Source organism: Apostichopus japonicus, chromosome 18 (assembly GCF_037975245.1).
Source record: "Apostichopus japonicus isolate 1M-3 chromosome 18, ASM3797524v1, whole genome shotgun sequence".
Lineage (NCBI taxonomy): Eukaryota > Metazoa > Echinodermata > Holothuroidea > Aspidochirotida > Stichopodidae > Apostichopus > Apostichopus japonicus.
Genome location: NC_092578.1, coordinates 4,652,128 through 4,672,883, shown reverse-complemented (window position 1 = coordinate 4,672,883; position 20,756 = coordinate 4,652,128). Strand labels below are relative to the sequence as shown.

At 39.8% G+C, this 20,756-nt stretch overlaps 1 protein-coding gene across 11 annotated transcripts in view; it reads left to right on the top strand.

The window, feature by feature from the left end:
* Window positions 1–20,756, top strand: part of LOC139958985 (histone deacetylase 4-like) — an 88,150-nt gene that overhangs the window by 59,833 nt on the left and 7,561 nt on the right. For all 11 annotated transcript variants that reach the window (XR_011789926.1, XR_011789925.1, XR_011789924.1 and 8 more), the window contains 19 exons: window positions 1,583–1,686; window positions 3,931–4,062; window positions 5,270–5,379; window positions 6,224–6,364; window positions 7,439–7,520; window positions 10,331–10,436; window positions 11,459–11,597; window positions 11,885–12,043; window positions 12,776–12,839; window positions 13,226–13,333; window positions 13,933–14,066; window positions 14,565–14,682; window positions 15,506–15,609; window positions 16,294–16,491; window positions 16,714–16,833; window positions 17,418–17,515; window positions 18,154–18,272; window positions 19,191–19,409; window positions 20,116–20,257. Coding sequence is in view for 1 of the 11 variants with exons in the window: in XM_071956453.1 (XP_071812554.1) it covers window positions 1,583–1,686; window positions 3,931–4,062; window positions 5,270–5,379; window positions 6,224–6,364; window positions 7,439–7,520; window positions 10,331–10,436; window positions 11,459–11,597; window positions 11,885–12,043; window positions 12,776–12,839; window positions 13,226–13,333; window positions 13,933–14,066; window positions 14,565–14,682; window positions 15,506–15,609; window positions 16,294–16,491; window positions 16,714–16,833; window positions 17,418–17,515; window positions 18,154–18,272; window positions 19,191–19,409; window positions 20,116–20,257 (2,397 nt within the window). In the remaining 10 variants the exon portion in view is untranslated. The remainder of the gene's footprint in view (window positions 1–1,582; window positions 1,687–3,930; window positions 4,063–5,269; window positions 5,380–6,223; window positions 6,365–7,438; window positions 7,521–10,330; window positions 10,437–11,458; window positions 11,598–11,884; window positions 12,044–12,775; window positions 12,840–13,225; window positions 13,334–13,932; window positions 14,067–14,564; window positions 14,683–15,505; window positions 15,610–16,293; window positions 16,492–16,713; window positions 16,834–17,417; window positions 17,516–18,153; window positions 18,273–19,190; window positions 19,410–20,115; window positions 20,258–20,756) is intronic.

Below are 20,756 nucleotides of genomic sequence, written 5' to 3'. Positions count from 1 at the left end.
CAAGTCTTGGTCAATCTTAGACATACTATTATTTTTACTGGGCTATTATAGGGCTCCATATAACAGACCAGAGAGTTGTGGGACTCAATCCACCTACCCCCCTCCCCACCCTTTTGAATGTTCAAATAGTTCCATAGGGATGTTTTTACAAAAAAAACTGCTTGTCTATGAATGAGCTTGTATCTATACATCTACCAGTCTTTAAAATGAAAGTCCATCTGCATATTTAAAAAGCATTTATAGCTTGGACTCGTCGTCTGAAATCGAATTACTTCTACGAATGACTACAACAGTTTTAAGTACAGGTTTTTCTCTTATTGCACGAGCAGAGACTGTTTTTGAGCAGGGACTATATTAAACCTGAACATCACTGTGTGGTGAATATAACAACACATTCTTACTATGTGTTTCATTCATTCTTCGATTAGCCGTGTTCCCCTGTTTGAGTCGGCGAGGCCCCGTCCTTTCGTAGTCTGACACAGAACATGTCCGCACGGCTCTCTGCGGTGGACAAGCACACGCCACAGAAATGTGCTGAATTACCGAAGCACTCCTTAAAGCTAATTTTAGACTCTCCCCATAGCAACTAGTTTTTTCCAGTAATATTGGTGCCATGCAGGTTTTCTTGCCATTATTCATGTTCTTTCCTTTTTGCCCATCTGTTTCGGTTGCCATGGAAACAAGTGCTTTGTTTTTGTTGTCAAAGCAGAAAAAATTGAAATGTGTAAATTTGAAACGGGAAGTGTGTCTAAAATTACTATTGCTTATTATCAATGACTTCCGATGAAATAAACTTTTTATCAAACTACAGTTTGTTGGCATTTCAAGCAGTTTGATATACCCTTTGATATAAACCTGGCGGTCGAAAGACTGAGAAAGAAAGTTTGCTTACTCTTTTTTAAAGTGAATGAAGCAAGGAAGATATGATATCAGTTGTTGAATGTGGCCGAAGCACTCTTTTCACTTTCTAGGGTCAAATGGGAATTCGGAGGAGGGGGGGGGGGGGAGGGGGGGAGGAGGAGGACTTTACACACAAACTTTGAGGTACAGGGTAAGGAAGGAAACCACTACCAAGTTAGCTTATACTTTGGTAAGAACATGGATCCTCTATGCATTCCATTATTTAATTTAGTATTTTCAACAAATGGGGATTTCTTAATTTTCTCAAGAAAACGGCATAACAGGGCCCCGGCTCTGGCCGTTTGTGTCGCTTTACAGTATAATCATGAAAGATATTACGGAATACCTACCATGGTGCAATAAACTCCAACAGTTACATTTTATGAAGAATGTTTTGAACCCACCTAGTTTCTTTGTCACCCCTGATGTAAACAAAAATCATGACTATACAAAACAAAACAAAGCATTATCTAATCCCTCCATCCTAATCCCCCCCCCCCCCCCCACTTATTTCAAGCCAACTTCTACTCAACCCAATTTGATTCAGTGTTTATGGTAAATGCAGGAGCTTGTTTGCAACTAAATAAAAGTTTGCAACCAAATAAAGTCAGCCAAATCTTTCAGTCTGCAAAGAACTTTTTTTAACGTAATGAGTCAACATCCCGTAATCCTCTCTCAACAGGACCCCATCGGTTTCTCTCGATCACCACTCGCCACCCCATGTGTCCTCTGCGTACCAACAACCCCCGTTTGGCCAGTATGATAATTTCCCACTTCGCAAGACGGGTGAGTCTTTTTCTCTCATGTTCAATTTCTGTAATTCCGATTCAAGCTCCTGAGATTGAGCGTTTCAGTTATTAACAGCAGCATGTACGATCTGTGTCTCTTAATACTTTTGCTGCAAAAGTTTTATCTCTTTGATACTGGTCGGCAGTTTGCATTTTCTTTTGGAGATATCCCAATAGTAAGCAGATGTGATGTGACACTAATAACAAACAGCCTGAACAGCGGTTATTTTAAAGACGCCATGCAGCCTACATGTGTAGGTGGGAGATGCAAACAATTCCTAAGTCACCCAGGTGACAATCCAATTTTACAGCTTTTCAGCTCATTTAGCTGATTTTGAACCTTTTTACTATTTTAGAAGACCATTTTCAGATTGGGAAAATCTATGGATTTCTCATATATGAATACCTCAACTTACTCTCGCTGACCAGAACTACAACCCACAATCTCCCGGATGTAGGATTCATTACATCTAATGTCACTGCTTTACCACTCGACCATAACAATGACAAAAAACACCTGACTTTGGCCAGTCAACGCACCGACCTTCAACCTCCCAGACTTTAGTTCGACCAGAAGTCGGGACACGACAAGGGAAGACACATGCAGCACTCGAATTGGTTTTCTTAGAAACAAAAATTCTCTCCAGAATGTCACCTTCGGAGATAGGAAAAAGGACTTCTTTGCACACTCTCACCCAGCTTGTACTGGTGTTCTAGATTTGCCATTTGATGAGAACATACATTTAGGTATCTTAGCAATGTGCGATGATTCAGTATTGATATTTTAAGGCGAATAAATATCTTTCTTACAGTTTTCTGCATTTTCCCTGAGTTGGCCTGCTTGACTTCATCAAATATTCAAGTTTTTCTTTCTGCATTATAGTGTTGGTGTATAGTATATATATATATATATATATATATAGATATATATATATGTATCATAGTGTATAGTGTATTATATATGCATTGTAGTGATGGTATCAAATTCTTTGAGCAACATTCAGGGGTGAGTGGGTGTTGCATGTTTAACTGTTCTATATATAGGTCTTACAACATATACAGTATACATTGTTCAAAAAGCCTCTATGCAAACTTAAGAAGTGAAACACACATGCAGGGAATTCATTAGCATACAACATTTCGTGTAGCAAGATTGAAGGCTGTGAATTTTGTCTCAGATGAAATGCTGTGGTGTACACAGTGCTATGGTTTGTGTGTACAATGCTATGGTTTGTGTGTACAAAAAAGTGCCATACGTCTTTTGCAATTGTATAGCAATTTGGACATCTTGTATAGCATATTGCCGATGTGATACTGGATAAATTATTCCCTTCACATGACATGTACAGTATCTCATTTAACTTGCACTTTCCTAGTGAAACACTTTACTGTACCATTTGGATGTCTTGTAACATGAGAAAGTTTCATAACAAAACATATTAACTATTACAAAACTATCACACATTCAAATGTTTGGCTTCTGATCCAAAGTAGATCAACTTACATGCCACTTGAAGAAGCAATTAATATTTCATTTTTGTGGATACTATACTACACAATACAACATGTAACATATTGACTGCTTCACCATAACCCTGACATATTTACAAGACTCACCGGTGATGGTATTACATTGTCGATATTAATTGGAAAGGTCAGGAACTCACCGGTTCCCTGAGTTGAAAGTGATCATTTGACAAAGAATAGTACAATATCAAGTTTGAAGTTCCATTCATTGGTTTGGGGGTTTGATGACAGGCTTAAACCTATGTAATTTATGCTGGGTGGCTTTGACATGTGTTGTGCTGTCCTTGTATGTATGAGACCCATAACTTGCGAACCGCATGGGCCTCAAGATGGGGCTACTTGGGAATGTCTCAAATTCAATATTTTGATACAACAGCTAGTTCACTTTTTAATCTAGTTTCAGTTGAATTCATCAGACAGTAAGAACATCAGTTTACTTTCCAAGAACTTCAAAATTAATCACAGCCTCCTTTCGTGACGACGGACGTTGCTTGGACCCAATAGCCTAACGTTACAAACATAATATACCGGTGCCGTTAAGTTCGGCTTTCAAGCTTTACAAGCCTCTGGCAAACATTCATTGACTCACCCAATATACTCAACCAACAGACTTCCAAAACTAAACATAGTCTCCCTCCAGACATACAAATTGCGAAATGTTCTTGAAATCACGTACATGGATATTTTATCTTCACGTTTGATTTCTCTATTACAGCCTCTGATTCCAATTTGAAGGTGCGTTCTCGTCTTAAAGAGAAAGTCACAGAGAGGCGGAGTCATGGGAGTCCTCTCTTGAGAAGGAGGGAGGGACAGGGAAGTCTGAAGAAGAAACCATGGTCTGGCGACTGTGAGTCTACACTTTGGTTTAACAATCGGGCAAACAATTTTTAAACGTTTTTCTCCGATCGTCCGTGACGACCAAATTTCTGTTTGGACGACCAAAATAAGCTTCTAGAGGTCGTCAGTTATTATCACCTATCATTACTCTAGAGCAGTGGTTCCCTAACTTGGGTGCATGAACTCCCAGGGGTGTTTGAGTCCATCCTAGGGGGTTCCTGAGACGTTTCTGAAAGACAAAACTAGAGTACTTTTTGTTGAACTAAAATCTGATATATCATATAATTTAGTAATGTACAAAAGTCTAACCTATCGACAAACTCTTTCGCCTTCCATACGCATATGTTGCCATAATGGTACCGTGCATGTGATAAATAACTGAATTATGAAACAGACACAGGCTGTTATCAGTATTATAGTATAATAATGACTCAGATCGTGTCTCAAATAGTTGGGTGTTCGTGGACAACTCTGACATCCACAGGGATTCGTGGGGGGATAAAGTTAGGGAAACCCTGCTCTAGAGATTCTGAATTAAAGAAAAATAGTCATGGGGCCTTGGATGATCCACTTGATGAATTGGAGTTTTACTGGCCCAAATGTTGTAACCTCATAATACCCTACACTGTATCTCTCTTGCAGTAAACAAACTGGACATTATTACTACATGATTTTACTACTTTTTTTTTTGGACAACCAAATTTGCTGTTCAGACATGCAAAAGTTAAAACCTTAAAGGGTGGAGTGGTGGTTTGGGTTCAATTAGTGGAAATACCTGCCTTAATAGGGATAATTCATATTGTCTGTGAAAAAAAGTTTGGTCTGTAGAATCTATTAGTGGTATTTCTTTAGCCACTGGCTATACATGTACATGATATCCCTTACATGTACGGTCGTGCCAAGATTGTTATTATATTTTTTGTGTGTTTTGTTTTGCTCTTTCCTGAGGAAATTTCCTTACAATTCAATCCTGAAATTCGAAGGAAATGAACTATTCCCAGATAATTTCTTGTTTTCCTTTTCAATGTCCAGAGTATGATTAGAAGGCCCCGATTCTTTTCAATTGATGTTTCCGACCTTAGTGACTCGTTTTGGCATCTCATGCCTATTTTGTATTCTTCAAGGGGAAAAAAAAAAAAAAATTTTTTCTTGTGGGAGTAAAATTGTAGGAGTATACAAATTGTCTGACAATTAATTTTTTTGTATTCCCTTGCCAGTTGATTCATCTTTGTCCAGTAGCGCCCCTGGATCTGGACCAAGTTCGCCGTCCAGTGGAGGGGCTTCGTCCGGAGACAACGGCATCCACATGCCTGGACAGGTCCCTGAGGTAAGTGCAGGGTCAGTTCAGTCTGCTTTCCCATGAAAGGGTTACATTTAAGGTGAGAAAAGTGAACAATGTCCATCCCCTTAACCCTTAAGTATAGTCAATATGTCATATGAACAGCCTAGCCCCTCCCCTCACCCCCCCACCCAATCATGTAAAGTGTTTCTCACATCATGTGAACTTTAACACCCCCCCGTTCCCTTCCCTTCCATCATATGAACAGTGTAATGTACGTCCCAAATCATATGAACTGTTCCACCCCTAGTCATCCTGATCACATGAATTTTTTTTTGCTTTTCTTTGTTTACATGAACTTAACACCCCCTTCCTCCCCCCCACTCCCACATCGTTTAATTTATGTTTACACGCCACAATATAAAACTTAAGTACCCCATCATATGAGCAAATAACGCCCTCTCCTCTCTACATAACCGTCCTCCTTTATGTGTGGCAATTATAATAGGTTACAATATAACTTACGGCATCATTGCATGTTCGTAACAAAGGCAAAGGGGAAGGGGAGAATGATTGGCTGTGAGCCAGACCGAATTTTGCAGGGTATTTTTCAATAGATAATAAAGCTGGCACATAATTTTGACACACTTGACTTGTAATTACAACAGATGTAGGGGATTACGTTTTAACTGGTACCATCAAGCCTAACAGTAGACTAGGCTTGCTAGTTTGATATCACCCAAGATAAACTCCTTTTTCAGAGACTGAGTGGTAAAAAAAAGAAATAAAACTATTTGGCAAATCGGTGGGTGGGTGAGGGGTGGCGGGGGGGAGTTCCTAGATAGATGCGATAGTTTCATCTCACGTTGAATCATTCCTCTACTATTTGCAGGAAGCGAGCAGTAGCTACCACATGCGTGTGAAAACATTGTACGGGACAGGCTCCAGCAACGACAATCTCTACTCCTCCCCCTCATTACCAAACATCTCCCTGGGTTTACCTCCGGCATCCTCCCAACATTCACCTCCCCTGGTGAGTATATCAGGCATGAGTTTTTTCTGCGAATTCGCAGAATATCCGTGATTTCAGTTCTACCTCAGGGACAAATCCATTATCCTAACACACTGTAGCATATGCAAACTGGAGCATATACCGCAATTTCTGCAAAGTTCCATGATTTTCTTTTTTACCTCAGGTTCATCCCTGGTAAATGACATGGCACGGGAGGGAAAGAAGAATGGGGGAAGGGGGATGGGGGAAGGAGGGAGGGGGGAAGGAGGGATGTAGGAAGGAGGGAAGGAGGGATGTAGGAAGGAGGGAAGGGGAAGGGGGAGAGGTCAGTATTGAGATGATCTCTGGTTATAGTGTGGAAACATGGATTGTTCAACTAAAATTGGTTGTCAAAACTGTCCAGTGGTCTCTTCTCCAGAGATCCTAGTATTCCTTCAGTTTTCCTACTTTTTGGTCTCCATTTTTCCTTCCTTATTCATTTAAAAAATTATTTACTTTGCATTGTAATGTGTGATTTGTAATGTGTGATTTCAAACTTCCTTCAAAATGATGTGAAAGTGTGCATTTTTACTTTTTGTAGACAGTTGCGGGGATTTTGATTTACCATTTGATTCATTTTTAAATCTTTAAATGTAGTGTGAAATACTCTATGATTATGAGAAACAATTAAGGCAAAAGTTTCATTTTTATGGCATCTCAGATACACCACATAAGAGATTAGTATGTATTCAATAATATGCACTGACTGGATTCCTCACATCCGTTTATCCAGTGTGAGCACGGTTACTACCGTCCTACTTATCTCATTTATTTTTCGACTTACGTCCTACTCTTTTCAACCCTAAATTTGTCCTCTTTTTGCCACATTTTGCATTTCTTCCTTTTTTCAATAGAATAATCGTTACTAGTAGTTTTTGTATCCAAGGGAATAAGCTCAGAAAATTTTGTTCCAAGTTTCAATATCCTTCACAAGAAGCATTTCCAATAACATGCTCCCAAAAATGTGTGTTTACTGACATGTAAACATATGTAACTGACATGCAGTGAAAAAGAAAAAAAAAACGAACGAAAGAACGATATTTTGCATCTTTTCAGGCTGCTGCCAAGCCCGGTATCACTGGCTCCATTCATCACGGTGCTCCCCTCTTCCCGACAGCCTACCTCCCATCTGTGCCTGGTAAGATATAATTTTTAGCCTTTGAAGAAGATCCTGCTAGGATCGAAACGTCAAGCCAACTTACTTTTATACAGGCTCTCTAGTGGATAAGCAGTTTGCTAACAGTTTAATTCCATTTTAAGATATCATTTAAGTAGTTTTTGGAGTTCAGTCGCCAATCCTGGCAGCTATTATCAAACCAACTGCAACTTCATCACAAAACACAAAACACACAAAAAAATAAGGGAGGGTTAAATTAGTTGATGATTTGTAAATTCTGTATTCTTCTCCAAGTTTCTTTATAGCCAAAAATCTTTTTGTCTGGTAGCAAAACTGCAAAATATCAAGTTTCAAAATAGAAAAGAACCCTATAGACCATGGGTAAGCCGAGCTGGTGAATTGCATTGTTGTGTGATTCCTGTACCGAATAGTTGACAGAAAGTTCAAATTTTGCAGAGTACCAGATTCCCCAAAGAATCCAGGTGTCTTCTATAGTTACACCAATCACAATCATGTGTGTATGATGAGCTTGATTGGGAAGAGGGGAAGGGGGGGGTGTGGGGAGGGAAATGGAGGGGCGGTGAAAGTTTTGCAGAATACCGTCCAGACTTCCAATAAACAGCAATAACAGCAGTGTTTGCAACGATTCTTTCACCATATAACCGTGTAAGCTTTTACTTACTTCTAACAAAAGTACAGGGTACCAAATAAAGTTTTGAGCAGGTTCATATCTTTGTTTTATCACGGGTTTATCTCCGAACAATTTAGAGAAACGTCGTTCTGGTTAAACAGTCTCGGGGCATAGATGGAAGGCAAAGTGACTCCACATAATGGATGCGTTTCAGTGGGCATATATATATATATATATATATATATATATATATATATATTTAGATATATATATATATATAAATTATTGAGTGTTACTTTTTTCTTGTTTTGTTCTCTCTGTTTATTTATGGGGAGTGCTCTACTAGATAAGCCCCTTGGGTTTTTTGGGAATGCTTCCCTTTTACAATTGTCCTTGTGTTTTATTATATTTTGCCACTTATTTAACTTCTCTGTATTTAAACAAATAAATGAATGAATGAATAAACTACGTAACCTGTATTCACTTTGAAAGAAATTTTGTTCTCTTCTGCCTTTTGTATGACCTTTTTGGCTAAAGGTTTTCAGAGAAGAGTTGTTTTGTTCTGGCTGTTAGTTAAATGTTTGCCAGTAACCACAGGAATGACTAGTTAACTAAAATTACAGATGTGTGAAATTGTAACATCATTTTCAAGTCAAAAAACCCCTTTTTCTTCTTTCTTTTGTATGGCATTTAGGTGTTTTTTTTGGTTTTTTGTCTCCAAACAGTTCCTAGTCTTTACATAAAGGCAAAAGTTTTCAGAGAAATATTTTGGCTGTGAAGGAAATGTTAGCTGGTTAATGAAAGACGGGCAAAGTGACTAATGAATATGACGGTGCAAGTTTTTATATTTCATGCTCTCTTGAGCAATTTTAAAACATGATTGTGAAGCCATCATTTATGCGGGGGAAACAAAGGGAGTGTCCTCTGAATAAAGCCTTTGTTGAAGATTCTGAACTATTGCCCAAAAGGTTCGCAAACAAGTCTATGAAAATTGACGACCGATCGCCCCGTGAACGGGAATACGTCGTTCTTTTTAAATCCCTTTTCAACGCTTTGTGTAAAAGTACACAGTCAGATCCTGTGCAAACAATGCACGGCTTCCTTTCAACAACACTTGGCACTGTTTTATTCTTACACTGGGGTATACAATGTAAGCTGATTACACGTAGCATTCCATTGTTGTTATGTGTGATTGCCATGGAAATGTGGGTTTATACTCTATGACCCAAACTTTGTTTACAAATGTTCCTAGTGTTCATTCCTCGTTGTTAATATTCCTTCTGAGGTCACGTTGGGTATGAAATTTGGTGTAAGTGGTGGCGATGCTGACAGCCTACGACCGATATTTCTCTCTAAGTAAACGATTTCAATAAGGTTTTGTTTTAAACAGAATATACTAGTCTCAAATTTTTATGAAAAGAATTTGTTCTAACTGGCAATCAAGGATAGCTTTACAAAAGAGAGCAGCAGTAGGATTTTGGATGGGTGTGGGGGGGGGGGGGGTGGGGTTCATGAGAGAGGGCATCGAAGGAGAGAAATAACATCTACAGGGGTGGGACATTGAATATTTGCAATGTTCTTTTTGTTCACATTTATATATATTTCTCTGTTTTGGGAACAAATCAAGTGGAGAAGGTACTATATTTGGGGATTTAAGTGAGGATATGTTGGTGTAGGGATAGGGAGAGTAGGCGAGCTGGGAGGGAGGGGGGTGTAGGGGGGGTGTAGGAGTTCTTGGAGCAGATATATATATATATATATATATATATATATATATATGTATCTATCAATCAATTCAAGTCACTCCAAGATTAATCAATGTCGTCCAGTTTACAGAATTGTTGACAATTGACAATTCATAATCATGAATGTTAAACATGAATCTTAGAGACTGACTTCGGTCAGCATGCAGCTTTAATAAGCCAATGAGGCTTCTTCGCGAGTTCCTGCTGGCAGGAGGATCTAAAAATCTGGTGTGTGTGGAATAAAAGAGCATCAGTTTGGCTTTCAGATAAGCTAGAAATACCAAACATATCAAGCTAGCTTACAACTTAGTTGTTTTTCATAGTAGTCGTGTGCTAATTAAATACAAGAATAATGGGAGTGTGTTTATTGCTTTGTTGGTTTCTTTGCTGTATTGTTTATTTATTTATGAATGCATGCCTTGTATTTGATTTGATTTAATTTTTGTTTTCCGCAGTATCTCTGGGCTCTGCCATCCCTCATACCATGCTTGCCGCTTTACCCATACAGGAGATCAACTCCATTAGTGGAATACCACCTGGCTCTGCTCAAAGATTAGTAAGGTATGTTCCCCCCCCCCCCAGTATCACCTGGGGCAACATATCCATGGTCTGTTCGAAATAAAGGTTCATCACCGATGACAATTAATTGACTTAATTAAGCCTCACTGGTCTGGTTCTTTTCCTGTAACTTACACATGGAGATGATACCGCAACTGTTGGCCAAAGGTCTCATGAAAGCTCCATATTGTGCTTTAAAGTATCACCTTACCATCTCTTTCCCCATCCCTTACCTTCTCCACCCCCTCCCCCCCAGCACTACTGTTCTTAATCTCACACATATATAGATGCTTCCTTCGAACATCCCAATGAAACAAATTAGTTTTGCAGAGAAATGTATACGTTTTTGCACTTAAAACAAGAAGAGCTGGCTTTCTCTCGCAAGTTTTTCATCATCTGCCCAATGAAGCATCGGATACCGATAGCGATATCAGCTTCATTACCGGTTAACCTACCACTATTTTATTCGACAGATAAAGGAATCACCATCTCATTTATATAATTAATCGTATTACTAACTTAATTGTTTGTCTGGCTCATTCAATCGTGATTAATCTCTGTTAGCTCTATGCTAATTTATTTTGTCATCCATCCGATCATTGTCGTTTTTTTTAGCCATGCCATTCTTAGCGAAGTTGTGTGTATAGTGGTTAAAGATATCAACAGGATACTTCCCATACCCCTCCACCTCCACCAACCTGCCCCCCCCTTCATTTCCCAATACAACTTTCACAAGGCCAAGAAAATTGATGACTAAAAAGGCATGGAAATATTATGAGTGAATTCACCTTTTGTAACCTTTATTAGATAGTCATGTGTGGAGGAGACTATGGCATGCACGAATATGACAAGAAGACATTTATTACAAACTATGAAGGAAAACTTTCTTTTTAATGTTTTGAAACAGTCTACAACTTGCATTTCAAAAGTTTGAAAATTTTGAGACAAATTGCAGATCACGTAAAGATGATACCGTAACAAAGTATTTGCTATATATTTTTGTCCCCCTTCCCTTATCCTTTTAGACCACTAGCCAGGACCCATTCAGCACCCCTCCCTACCAGTCAACAAGCAAGTGCCGCCCTCCATTCCTCCCAGCATCTCATGTCTAATCCTCATCTTATGGATGCGCACACTCAGCAGTTGCTCCTCTTGCAACAACAAGTAAGTAGACTAGACCTTTTGTGATTGTTTTTATTGGGGATGGGGGCGGTGTTGGTGGGTGGGGGTGGGCGGGTGGGTGGGTGGTTTACATTGCTTTTCACAAGCTGTGCATTCGTAAAGGTCATGCCTTCCCCAGGTGGCAGAACCCTCAAATAATCTGGTCGGGTTTGATAACTGTATTCCAGTTCACCCAGGTTCACTAAGAATCACTAGAATGATGGTATACAATATTGACCAAAGAGCACAGATTTCTAGTTTTTCCTTTGTTTTGCTTCTCTCCTCGGCAGAGATTGTTAGAGTCCGAGGAACAAGTAGACGAGAGAGATGAAGAATCTCTGAGTCAGAAGGAAAGATCTGTATCCAGTCTGAAGGATCTGAGGCATATCAAACAAGAGCCAGTCGACCTCACAGAAGACGCAGAGGAAGAGGAGAGGTGTCGTCTGAGGGTGAGCAAACCGTCATGGGGGCGCTGGGGGGGGGGAGCTACTTTCTTCAGTGGATCGTGTTCAAACTTTTTTTTTCTTTTTTTTTTCGATTCTACAAATCCCTCCCTAAAAAATGTTGATCCTTTTTAAGCTCTAGTCTAAGTTTCTAAGTCAAGTTTCATTTGGGAAAAGTGACATCAAAGTTTTAAAAAAAAAGTATGATGTTTTGCAAGTTATGTGCAAATGGGTTTAATGCGTTTAAATGCTGTGAAAAGTATCAGGCCACCAGAACATTGTGGATCGAGTCCAGAGTTTTTTTACCTCCTCCCCACTCTTCTTTTTTTGGGAAAGAAATCAATCAGGATGCTACTGTAGAGTGGTTGATTGCGATTCTCATTTTTGAGTAAGACTGGATTGGGTCAAAGAATTTGCTGTCCTGACTCAGAAAAGCTGTTCTAAAATAAACTAAAAGATGTTGGCTAGAGTAATCAGAGGCCAAAGGGAAGGGAAACAAAACTGTTCGATTAAAGAGAGAAACGGGCGGAATTAAGATCAAGAGAAGAAGGTGAAGAGAAGTTGTGTTCCTCTTTTCCTCGAAATTAGGCGAACGATCATACTTACAATCTTTATGCTTACGATCAAGTACTGATGTCAGGTGATCCTGTTATACGTACGACCGGTGCAATTTGATATTGATCTCATTTTAGCTGAAATTATGAAACCCTTATTTTCTATTTTTTTGGTTCCTTACAGGATAGAGAAGAGTTCTACATGAAGCACACATCATTACCTCCTTCAGTTAGACTCAACGACACAGGTATTTTATTATTCCTCTTTCTCTCTTTAGCATCTATTTTATCTCGTTTTGTTTTATTTCATTTCATTTTATAAGAATTACCATGTACTAAAGACGCAATCACCCCTCCCCCCACCCCCCACCCCCAGCTGTAGTAGGAAACCAAAACATCTTCATTTTAGTGGGACTTTAATTTAGAGTTTTCAACCTAGGATTAACCTGTGTCCTAATGTGTCAATATTCTTTTTAAGTAAAAAACACTCCCTCCACTGCCTGAAGTGTAATTTGTGATATGAACTCCGATTGCCTTTGTTTTACATTCCTTGGTATGTATATGGACTGTGTCTATCTATTTTGACCCCCCTTTTTAATTTTTTTGTTTTGATAATTGATGTTTTTTGTTGTAGGTGCCTTGGCTTCCAGTGACCTTGCCCACAGAACACTGAAAAGAGCCCAAAGTTCCCCTACACCTAACACTGCCAATGACGGCTCTCAACAGGGCAAGTTCACAACAGGTGGGTTCATTTCAACAACGTCATAACGTACCTGTCTTTGCTCTGTATGATTACGTATTCCTTGTAACCGATATCTCCAACTCCACCCCACCCACCTGTTCCTCGTAACTAAAGGGTTTACTGCACCACCTTCATATTTTGTGATTTGTTAATAATTCTTCAGAATGTTTCAAAGATCATAGAAAAAAGTGAGATGGAATAATAGGTAATTTTTGTTAAGAATATCACTATTGTGCAAAATTATAGCCTACAAAGTTCTTACATCCCTCCACACCCACCCCCCCCCCCAAAAAAAAACATTCCTAAGACCCAAAGACATGAGGATAATTTGATGCATCTCAGCGAGTTAAAACGGTCTCTTATAAAGGCGGGGAAATCGTTGTCGAAGTTTGACGAACATTTGACTCTCTAGCATATTTGGGTGCGCAATACTGGTAATACCTTTACGATCTTTACGAGCAGCTACTCCTATGATGTAAAGTTTGGTGTGTCCGTCGTCACTGACCATCGAATGTCCGTGCTCTCTGTTCCACCAAATGATGAAGTGTGTACTAGGGATTTGATGGTCTGTCCTGGTTCTTCTCTCTCTCTCTCTACAGGCCTTGCATACGATACCATGATGCTGAAGCACCAGTGTATATGTAACAACAATGCTAACCACCCAGAGCACCCTGGACGGCTGCAGAGTATCTGGGCCAGGTTACAAGGGACCGGATTGGTCTCCCGTTGTGAGGTATCTCATCCTCCTCTCTCAGTCCTCCTGGCTTGATTTTAGTCATTACTTTTTTAATTTTAAAGATTTTATGATCGAAAGCAAAGAGGTCAGTCTTTAAAAAAAAACATGACTTGAGTTTTTTTATCAGTAAACGTCCAACTTTAACAGTTAGAGTCTGTTGTTGCCTTGGTGATGCCGATAAGGCAGAATTTGTGATGCAGTTATGAAATCTTGCTGCACCAAACTAGGAAGTGGGATTGTTAATATACTAATATGGAGTAAAAACAGAATACAAAGTTCGGAGTGTTACTATCGTTGTAGTTTATAACGATCTGTGGAACGTTTTTTTGCTGGTAGTTCTTACGCTTAAAGGTTACCATTTTCTGGTGGTTGGAAAGAAAGTATTGCACATTGAACTGAGAAGGAAAGAATGGAATTCATTTACCCTTTCAAATGTTGATTGCAAGAATCATCGTCATCATCATCATTGGTTTTGTTTTTATCACTTACTTATAGAAAATAAAAGTCAGAAAGGCAACTTTTGAAGAACTCCAGTCCTGCCACAGTGAGGGTTATGTCCTCTTCTTTGGAACAAGTCAGCCCAACAGGAGTAAGATAGATCCCAAGAAACTTGGTGAGTGATATAATAAAAAATAATTCTCATATGAAATTGCCCTATAAAGAAATGTAATTCTCATTTGAAAATTCCCCTTTAATAAAATTCAATTCACTTCAAATTTCCCTATAAAGAAATATAATTCTACTTTGAAATTTCCTTATGAAAATATATAATTCTCATTTGAAATTTCCCCATGAAAAAATATAATTCTCATTTGAAATTTCCTTATGAAAATATATAATTCTCATTTGAAATTTCCCCATGAAAAAATATAATTCTCATTTGAAATTTCCCCATGAAAAAATATAATTCTCATTTGAAATTTCTCTACAATGAAATTTAATTCTCGTTTGAAATTTCCCTATAGTGGAATGTAATTCTCGTTTGAAATTTCCCTATAAAGAAATCTCAACTTTACTTGTGAATTTTTGCTGTATAATGAAGTATAATTCTTGTCTCAAGCTCCTTTCAAAGAACAATTATTGTACATATATGAACTTTCCTGAGTTGAAATGTAGGTTTAATTGTCATCATTTCAAACTTCTCTATTAAAATATATTGGTTATTACAAAATTGCTCTAAAGTGAAACATGAATCTTATTGTCACACCGCTCTAAGAAAAATCGTTTTGTAACAAAGAGGATTGTTAAAGAACGTGAATTTCTCTCTTAAGAAACGTCTTTCTGACTCTCGTTTTGAATTTCTCCCAAATGAAATGCAGTTCTCATCCCCTACTTTCTTTGTCCGGCCTTAATATCATATCTTATAACCTATTGACAGTCAAAAGAGATGAGTAGATTTGTATATTTGCATATTATTTTTATGTCTCCTCCCTCAGCATGTATGCCAAAGCGTAATTTTACCTGGTTACCATGCGGTGGGTTTGGTGTCGATACCGATACCATCTGGAATGATCTCCACTCTCCTAGTGCAGTCAGAATGGTAAGTCTCATATTTGTGCATTTTCTCTCTCTTTGTAGATATTCTGTAATTCTTGTTCCTCCTATCTTTGTCATTTTATACAACTTTCTACCTCTCTCGATCGATCGATCTACGTGATATGGATAACTGCCGTGACATGAACTTTCCCCTTGCAGCCAAGGGTACTATGTCATTCCGTTTATAATAATAATATGGCATTTATATAGAGCCATAACTAAAATGATATTCTATGGCGCTTTACAAGGAAAAGATAAAACATACAAATGAACAGAAACAGCAACAAGACAGCAAAAAGAGGATTACTTAAAGGCCTTATTAAAGAGAATTGTCTTCAGAACTTTTTGTGAAAGAGAGAAATGTAGATTGATTACCAACCGAAGACGGCAAGTCGTTCCACAGCCTGGCCCCATTTACAGAAAAAACATGGTTGCCAAACTGTTTTGTGCGAGAGGCAGGACCGTTTAAAGTAGTAGCAGATATACTTCTTATACGGTATGATGAAACATGCTTAGTAAACATCTTACACAAATAATCGGGGGCCTGTTTATTAATACATTTATAAATCAAACAAAGAACCTTGAATGTACTGCGTTGTCCAATGGGGTGTAAGATAGATATACCGCCCTGTCATATAAAGCTAAACTCACAAGACCTGCCTTCTCTTTTTCTCTCCTCATCTTCCAGGCTGCCGGTGCTGTAATCGAGCTTGCCTTTAAAGTCGCTGCCGGGGAACTGAAGAACGGTCTGGCGATCGTCCGGCCACCGGGTCACCACGCCGAGACCTCTCAGGCCATGGGTTTCTGCTTCTTCAATTCCATCGCCATAGCTGCCAAACAGCTCCGCACAAAGCTCAAGTTGAACAAGATACTGATCGTCGATTGGGTGAGGATTTCGTCTACGTTAAAATCATTTAAATTACTTAAAAATCTTATCAAGCAATTCTATCAGAGATGATTAAAGGTTTGAAAGATAAAATTGTATCACTTTGAAATAGTTTGTTTGGCGTGTCAGTTTATCCTCCATTGTGTGTTGTTGAAAAGGTGTCTGTCTTTTTTGTAATTTCTTTTCAAATTCATTCAGTATATTTTTGTCTTTTCTCATCAGGATGTTCACCACGGTAACTCAACTCAGAAGATTTTTTACGAGGACCAGCATGTGCTCTACATCTCACTGCATCGTCACGACGATGGCAACTTCTTCCCAGGCACCGGAGCTCCGGACGAGGTAATTTCATCGTTACAAATTCATAGTTTTTATCATCTTCAGGTTTTACGAGACAGCTAAGAACATTTGTCAAAAAATTGCAAGGAAAACTTGAAGCCAAAAATATCTCAGATCTGAAAATTTTCATTTATCAGTTATCTTTTTGAGGTAAAAACATCACACAGTATCTTAGAAGTTTAGTCTGTTTGGGAAGAAATGTTGGAAATATCTCCCTTTTCTCTTTGGTACATTTCACACTCAGGAACGTAATCGTCTAAAACCAAAATTTGAAATTTAGAAAATCATGACAATTTTTTGTTCCCTGTTCTGTCCTGTTGTGTTTTTTTCCCCCCTTATTGAACAAGCCTATCAAGGCTTTACCCTAAAGTCTATGGGTCAGTTTTGCAAAAATAAATGATCCAAACCTTGGTTGAATCTCGCTCGCCATCTTGCAGAGTGGATATTTGGTACATGTGTGAATTGTTTTAAGCCACTGGGAAAAGGTGCTTAACAACAACGCTGGCTATTTCTGGACTTTACTATTCGTTATCCTAGGATATCCTAGCTAATTTCTTTCTCCTTCTCTTGCGTTTCTTTCCCGCTAGTGTGGCTGTGGATCCGGGCTCGGTTACAACGTCAACATTGCCTGGCATGGAGGACTGGACCCGGCCATGGGGGATGCAGAGTACATGGCTGCATTTAGGTAAATCATATCTGCTTGGAATTTTGCTAGTATTAAATATAGATCTCTTATTCTCTGCACAACAGATTGTGATGTAGCTCCAGCTGTCTTCTACCAGAATTGAGTAATATCTGCAGGAGAATCCACATACCCGGAATGGAGGTATAACCTAAATTTACCAATGGGACGAGGATAAATTGAACTGATAACAGAATATTTTCCACTTTGGCAGGCTAAGACCTGCAACCTTCAAACTCCCACTCTCATCTCCCCTTCCCCCTTTCTCCCTCCTGCCCCCTTTCTCCCTCCTGTCCGCTTCCTCCCTCCTACCCCCTCCTTCCTCCCTCCTGCCCCCTTCCTTCCTCCCTCCTTCCCCCTTCCTCCTTCCTGCCCCTTCCTCCCTCCTACCCCCTTCCTCCCTCCTGCCCCTCCCTCCCTCCTTCCTCCCTCCTGCCCTCCCTCCCTCCTCCCCACTTCCTCCTTCCTGCCCCCTTCCTCCCTCCTACCCCCTTCCCTAACTTTCGTCATTGTCCATATTGGCTAGCATTACATGTACCATATATACCTGTTACCCGTGTAGGTAAACCTATCCGCATTCCTACAGACAAACAAACAAAGTGTGTAATACTTCCTCTGTACGGTTCCTTGTTCTTTCACAGAACGGTGGTCTTGCCGATAGCGAAAGAGTTTTCTCCAGACGTGGTGTTGGTGTCTGCAGGGTTTGATGCAGCAGTGGGTCACCCTGCCCCTCTGGGTGGTTACCAGGTATCCCCACAGTGTGAGTATCCCATAAGCCAGGGAGTGGGTATGAAATCTGGGTGGTTACCAGGTTTCCCCACTGTGAGTATCCCATAAGTCAGGGAGTGGGTACGAAATCTGGGTGGTTACATAGTATTCCCGCAGTGTGAGTATCCCATAAGCCAGGGAGTGGGTACGAAATCTGGGTGGTTACATAGTATCCCCGCAGTGTGAGTATCCCATAAACCAGGGAGTGGGTACGAAATCTGGGTGGTTGCATGGTATCCACACAGTGTGAGTATCCCATAAGCCAGGGAGTGGGTATGAAATCTGGGTGGTAACATGGTATCCCCACAGTGTGAGTATCCCATAAGCCAGGGAGTGGGTACGAAATCTGGGTGGTTACATAGTATCCCCGCAGTGTGAGTATCACATAAGCCAGGGAGTGGGTACGAAATCTGGGTGGTTACATAGTATCCCCGCAGTGTGAGTATCCCATAAACCAGGGAGTGGGTACGAAATCTGGGTGGTTACATAGTATCCCCGCAGTGTGAGTATCACATAAGCCAGGGAGCGGGTATGAAATCTGGGTGGTTACATAGTATCCCGCAGTGTGAGTATCCCATAAGCCAGGGAGTGGGTACAAAATCTGGGTGGTTACATGGTATCCCCACAGTGTGAGTATCACATAAGCCAGGGAGTGGGTACGAAATCTGGGTGGTTACATGGTATCCCCGCAGTGTGAGTATCACATAAGCCAGGGAGTGGGTACGAAATCTGGGTGGTTACATGACATGGTATCCCCACAGAGATTAGACATATCTGTGAAACACATTGGTCTTTTTCCATCATCCTTCGACTAATGAAAACCAAACTCAACCAGTTGCTGTAAATGGAAAGAATAGAAGAGAGATAGAGGGAGGTGTTGACATGGTCTCTCTTTCCCATTTTATAATAGGCTTTGGTTATATGACAAAGCAGCTGCTATCTCTAGCTGGGGGCAGAGTGGTGCTAGTCTTAGAAGGAGGTTACGATCTGCAATCCATCTGCGACTCGTCAGAGGTCTGTACTCAAGTGCTGCTCGGGGAGGAAGCGCCCAAGGTATCGGAGAAAGAGTTGGACGCGATGCCCATCGAGAAGGCCGCCCAGTGCCTGGAAAAGACCATTAAGATTCAGTGTAAGTGTTACCTCCCAGACAAATGCAGAACAGAATAAAACAAGAGAAATGAGATGTAGACCCGCTTTCTGCTTTTATCTTTGGGGAGGTGGTCTATCTGTCATGGTTAGAGGACCATCTTATAATGATACGAGCAGGAAGGGTATCACCCAAATGTTGGAAACACACCGCACCCAAAAAAAAAAAATTGATAAATGATAAGAACACTGACGTACAGAGGGAATTTTCAAGCATGTCGCATCAATTTGAGCAAAACCTATTGAGAAACAAAATTTGTCAGTCCAAAGAAAAAAAATGATACACGTCTAGCAAACCTTCAATATCATATTTGTTTTACTTCTTAATGTCGGAAGAAATGGAAGTAGTACCTCACCTATTCGCAAATCACATCCTGTGAAATGTTTCTGTCTATGGTTTATGTGAGTAATTAATATGAGGACAGCAGTCATTGATGGTGAGGATGGGTGCAAAGGATGGGAGGGAGGGGGGTGGGGGGAGCTGGGTTGGAGGGAAATTCTGCAGTTTTCTCCAATGTTCATTCTTGAAGGATTTATGCAAAATGTTATACAGTACCTATAATATTAAACCGTTAGGAGGGGGTGGAGCTTAGGATATTTGTGGGAATAAGCCATGGTGGATCTTTCGTCCATCTGAAGAAGGCTTTCACAAATGACCCAATGAGCCTTTTTTTGTGTGAATTCTTCAGCGGAATACTGGACCAGCGTAAGGACTACGTTGTCACTGATCCGTTGTTCGGAGAGGGGCTCACAGAGGCAGAAACTTATGGAATCTGAGGCAGTAGATGCCATGGCCTCTCTGTCAGTTGCCACTTCAAATCCATCCTTAAAGTAAGTCCATTTTTTTCCCTCAAGTGATAAAATGGTGTCAAAAAATATTTCAAACCGAAGTTTTCGAATAAATACTTCGTAACAACCGTCGTTTATGTTTCGTATTTTGGTTTTTTTTTTTATGGCTAGTATTTTCCCTTGTTTGGGACTTTGATGTTTGGTGTATTTGATTTCATTATGCAATTCTCAAGTGTCAGATGACACACCTCTATATTTCATGTATTTCTTGTTTCATTGGTGTTTCATTGTTCAGCCAACTGTTTCATTGCTTCATTGTTTTGTTTCATTGTTCATTGTTCTGTTTCATTGTTCATTGTTCTGTTTCATTGTTCATTGAAGTTGTTTCATTGTTCTGCCAGGGCCAAAGGCATCTTTTGCATTGAAAAAGTTCTCCTTTGTTTCAAGAATATTCAGGGGAAAAAAAAATCCCATCCAGTCCTTGTCACGGATGATATTTACTGCAAATTGTAGAGTAAACGTAGGGTGATGGCGTTGTTCC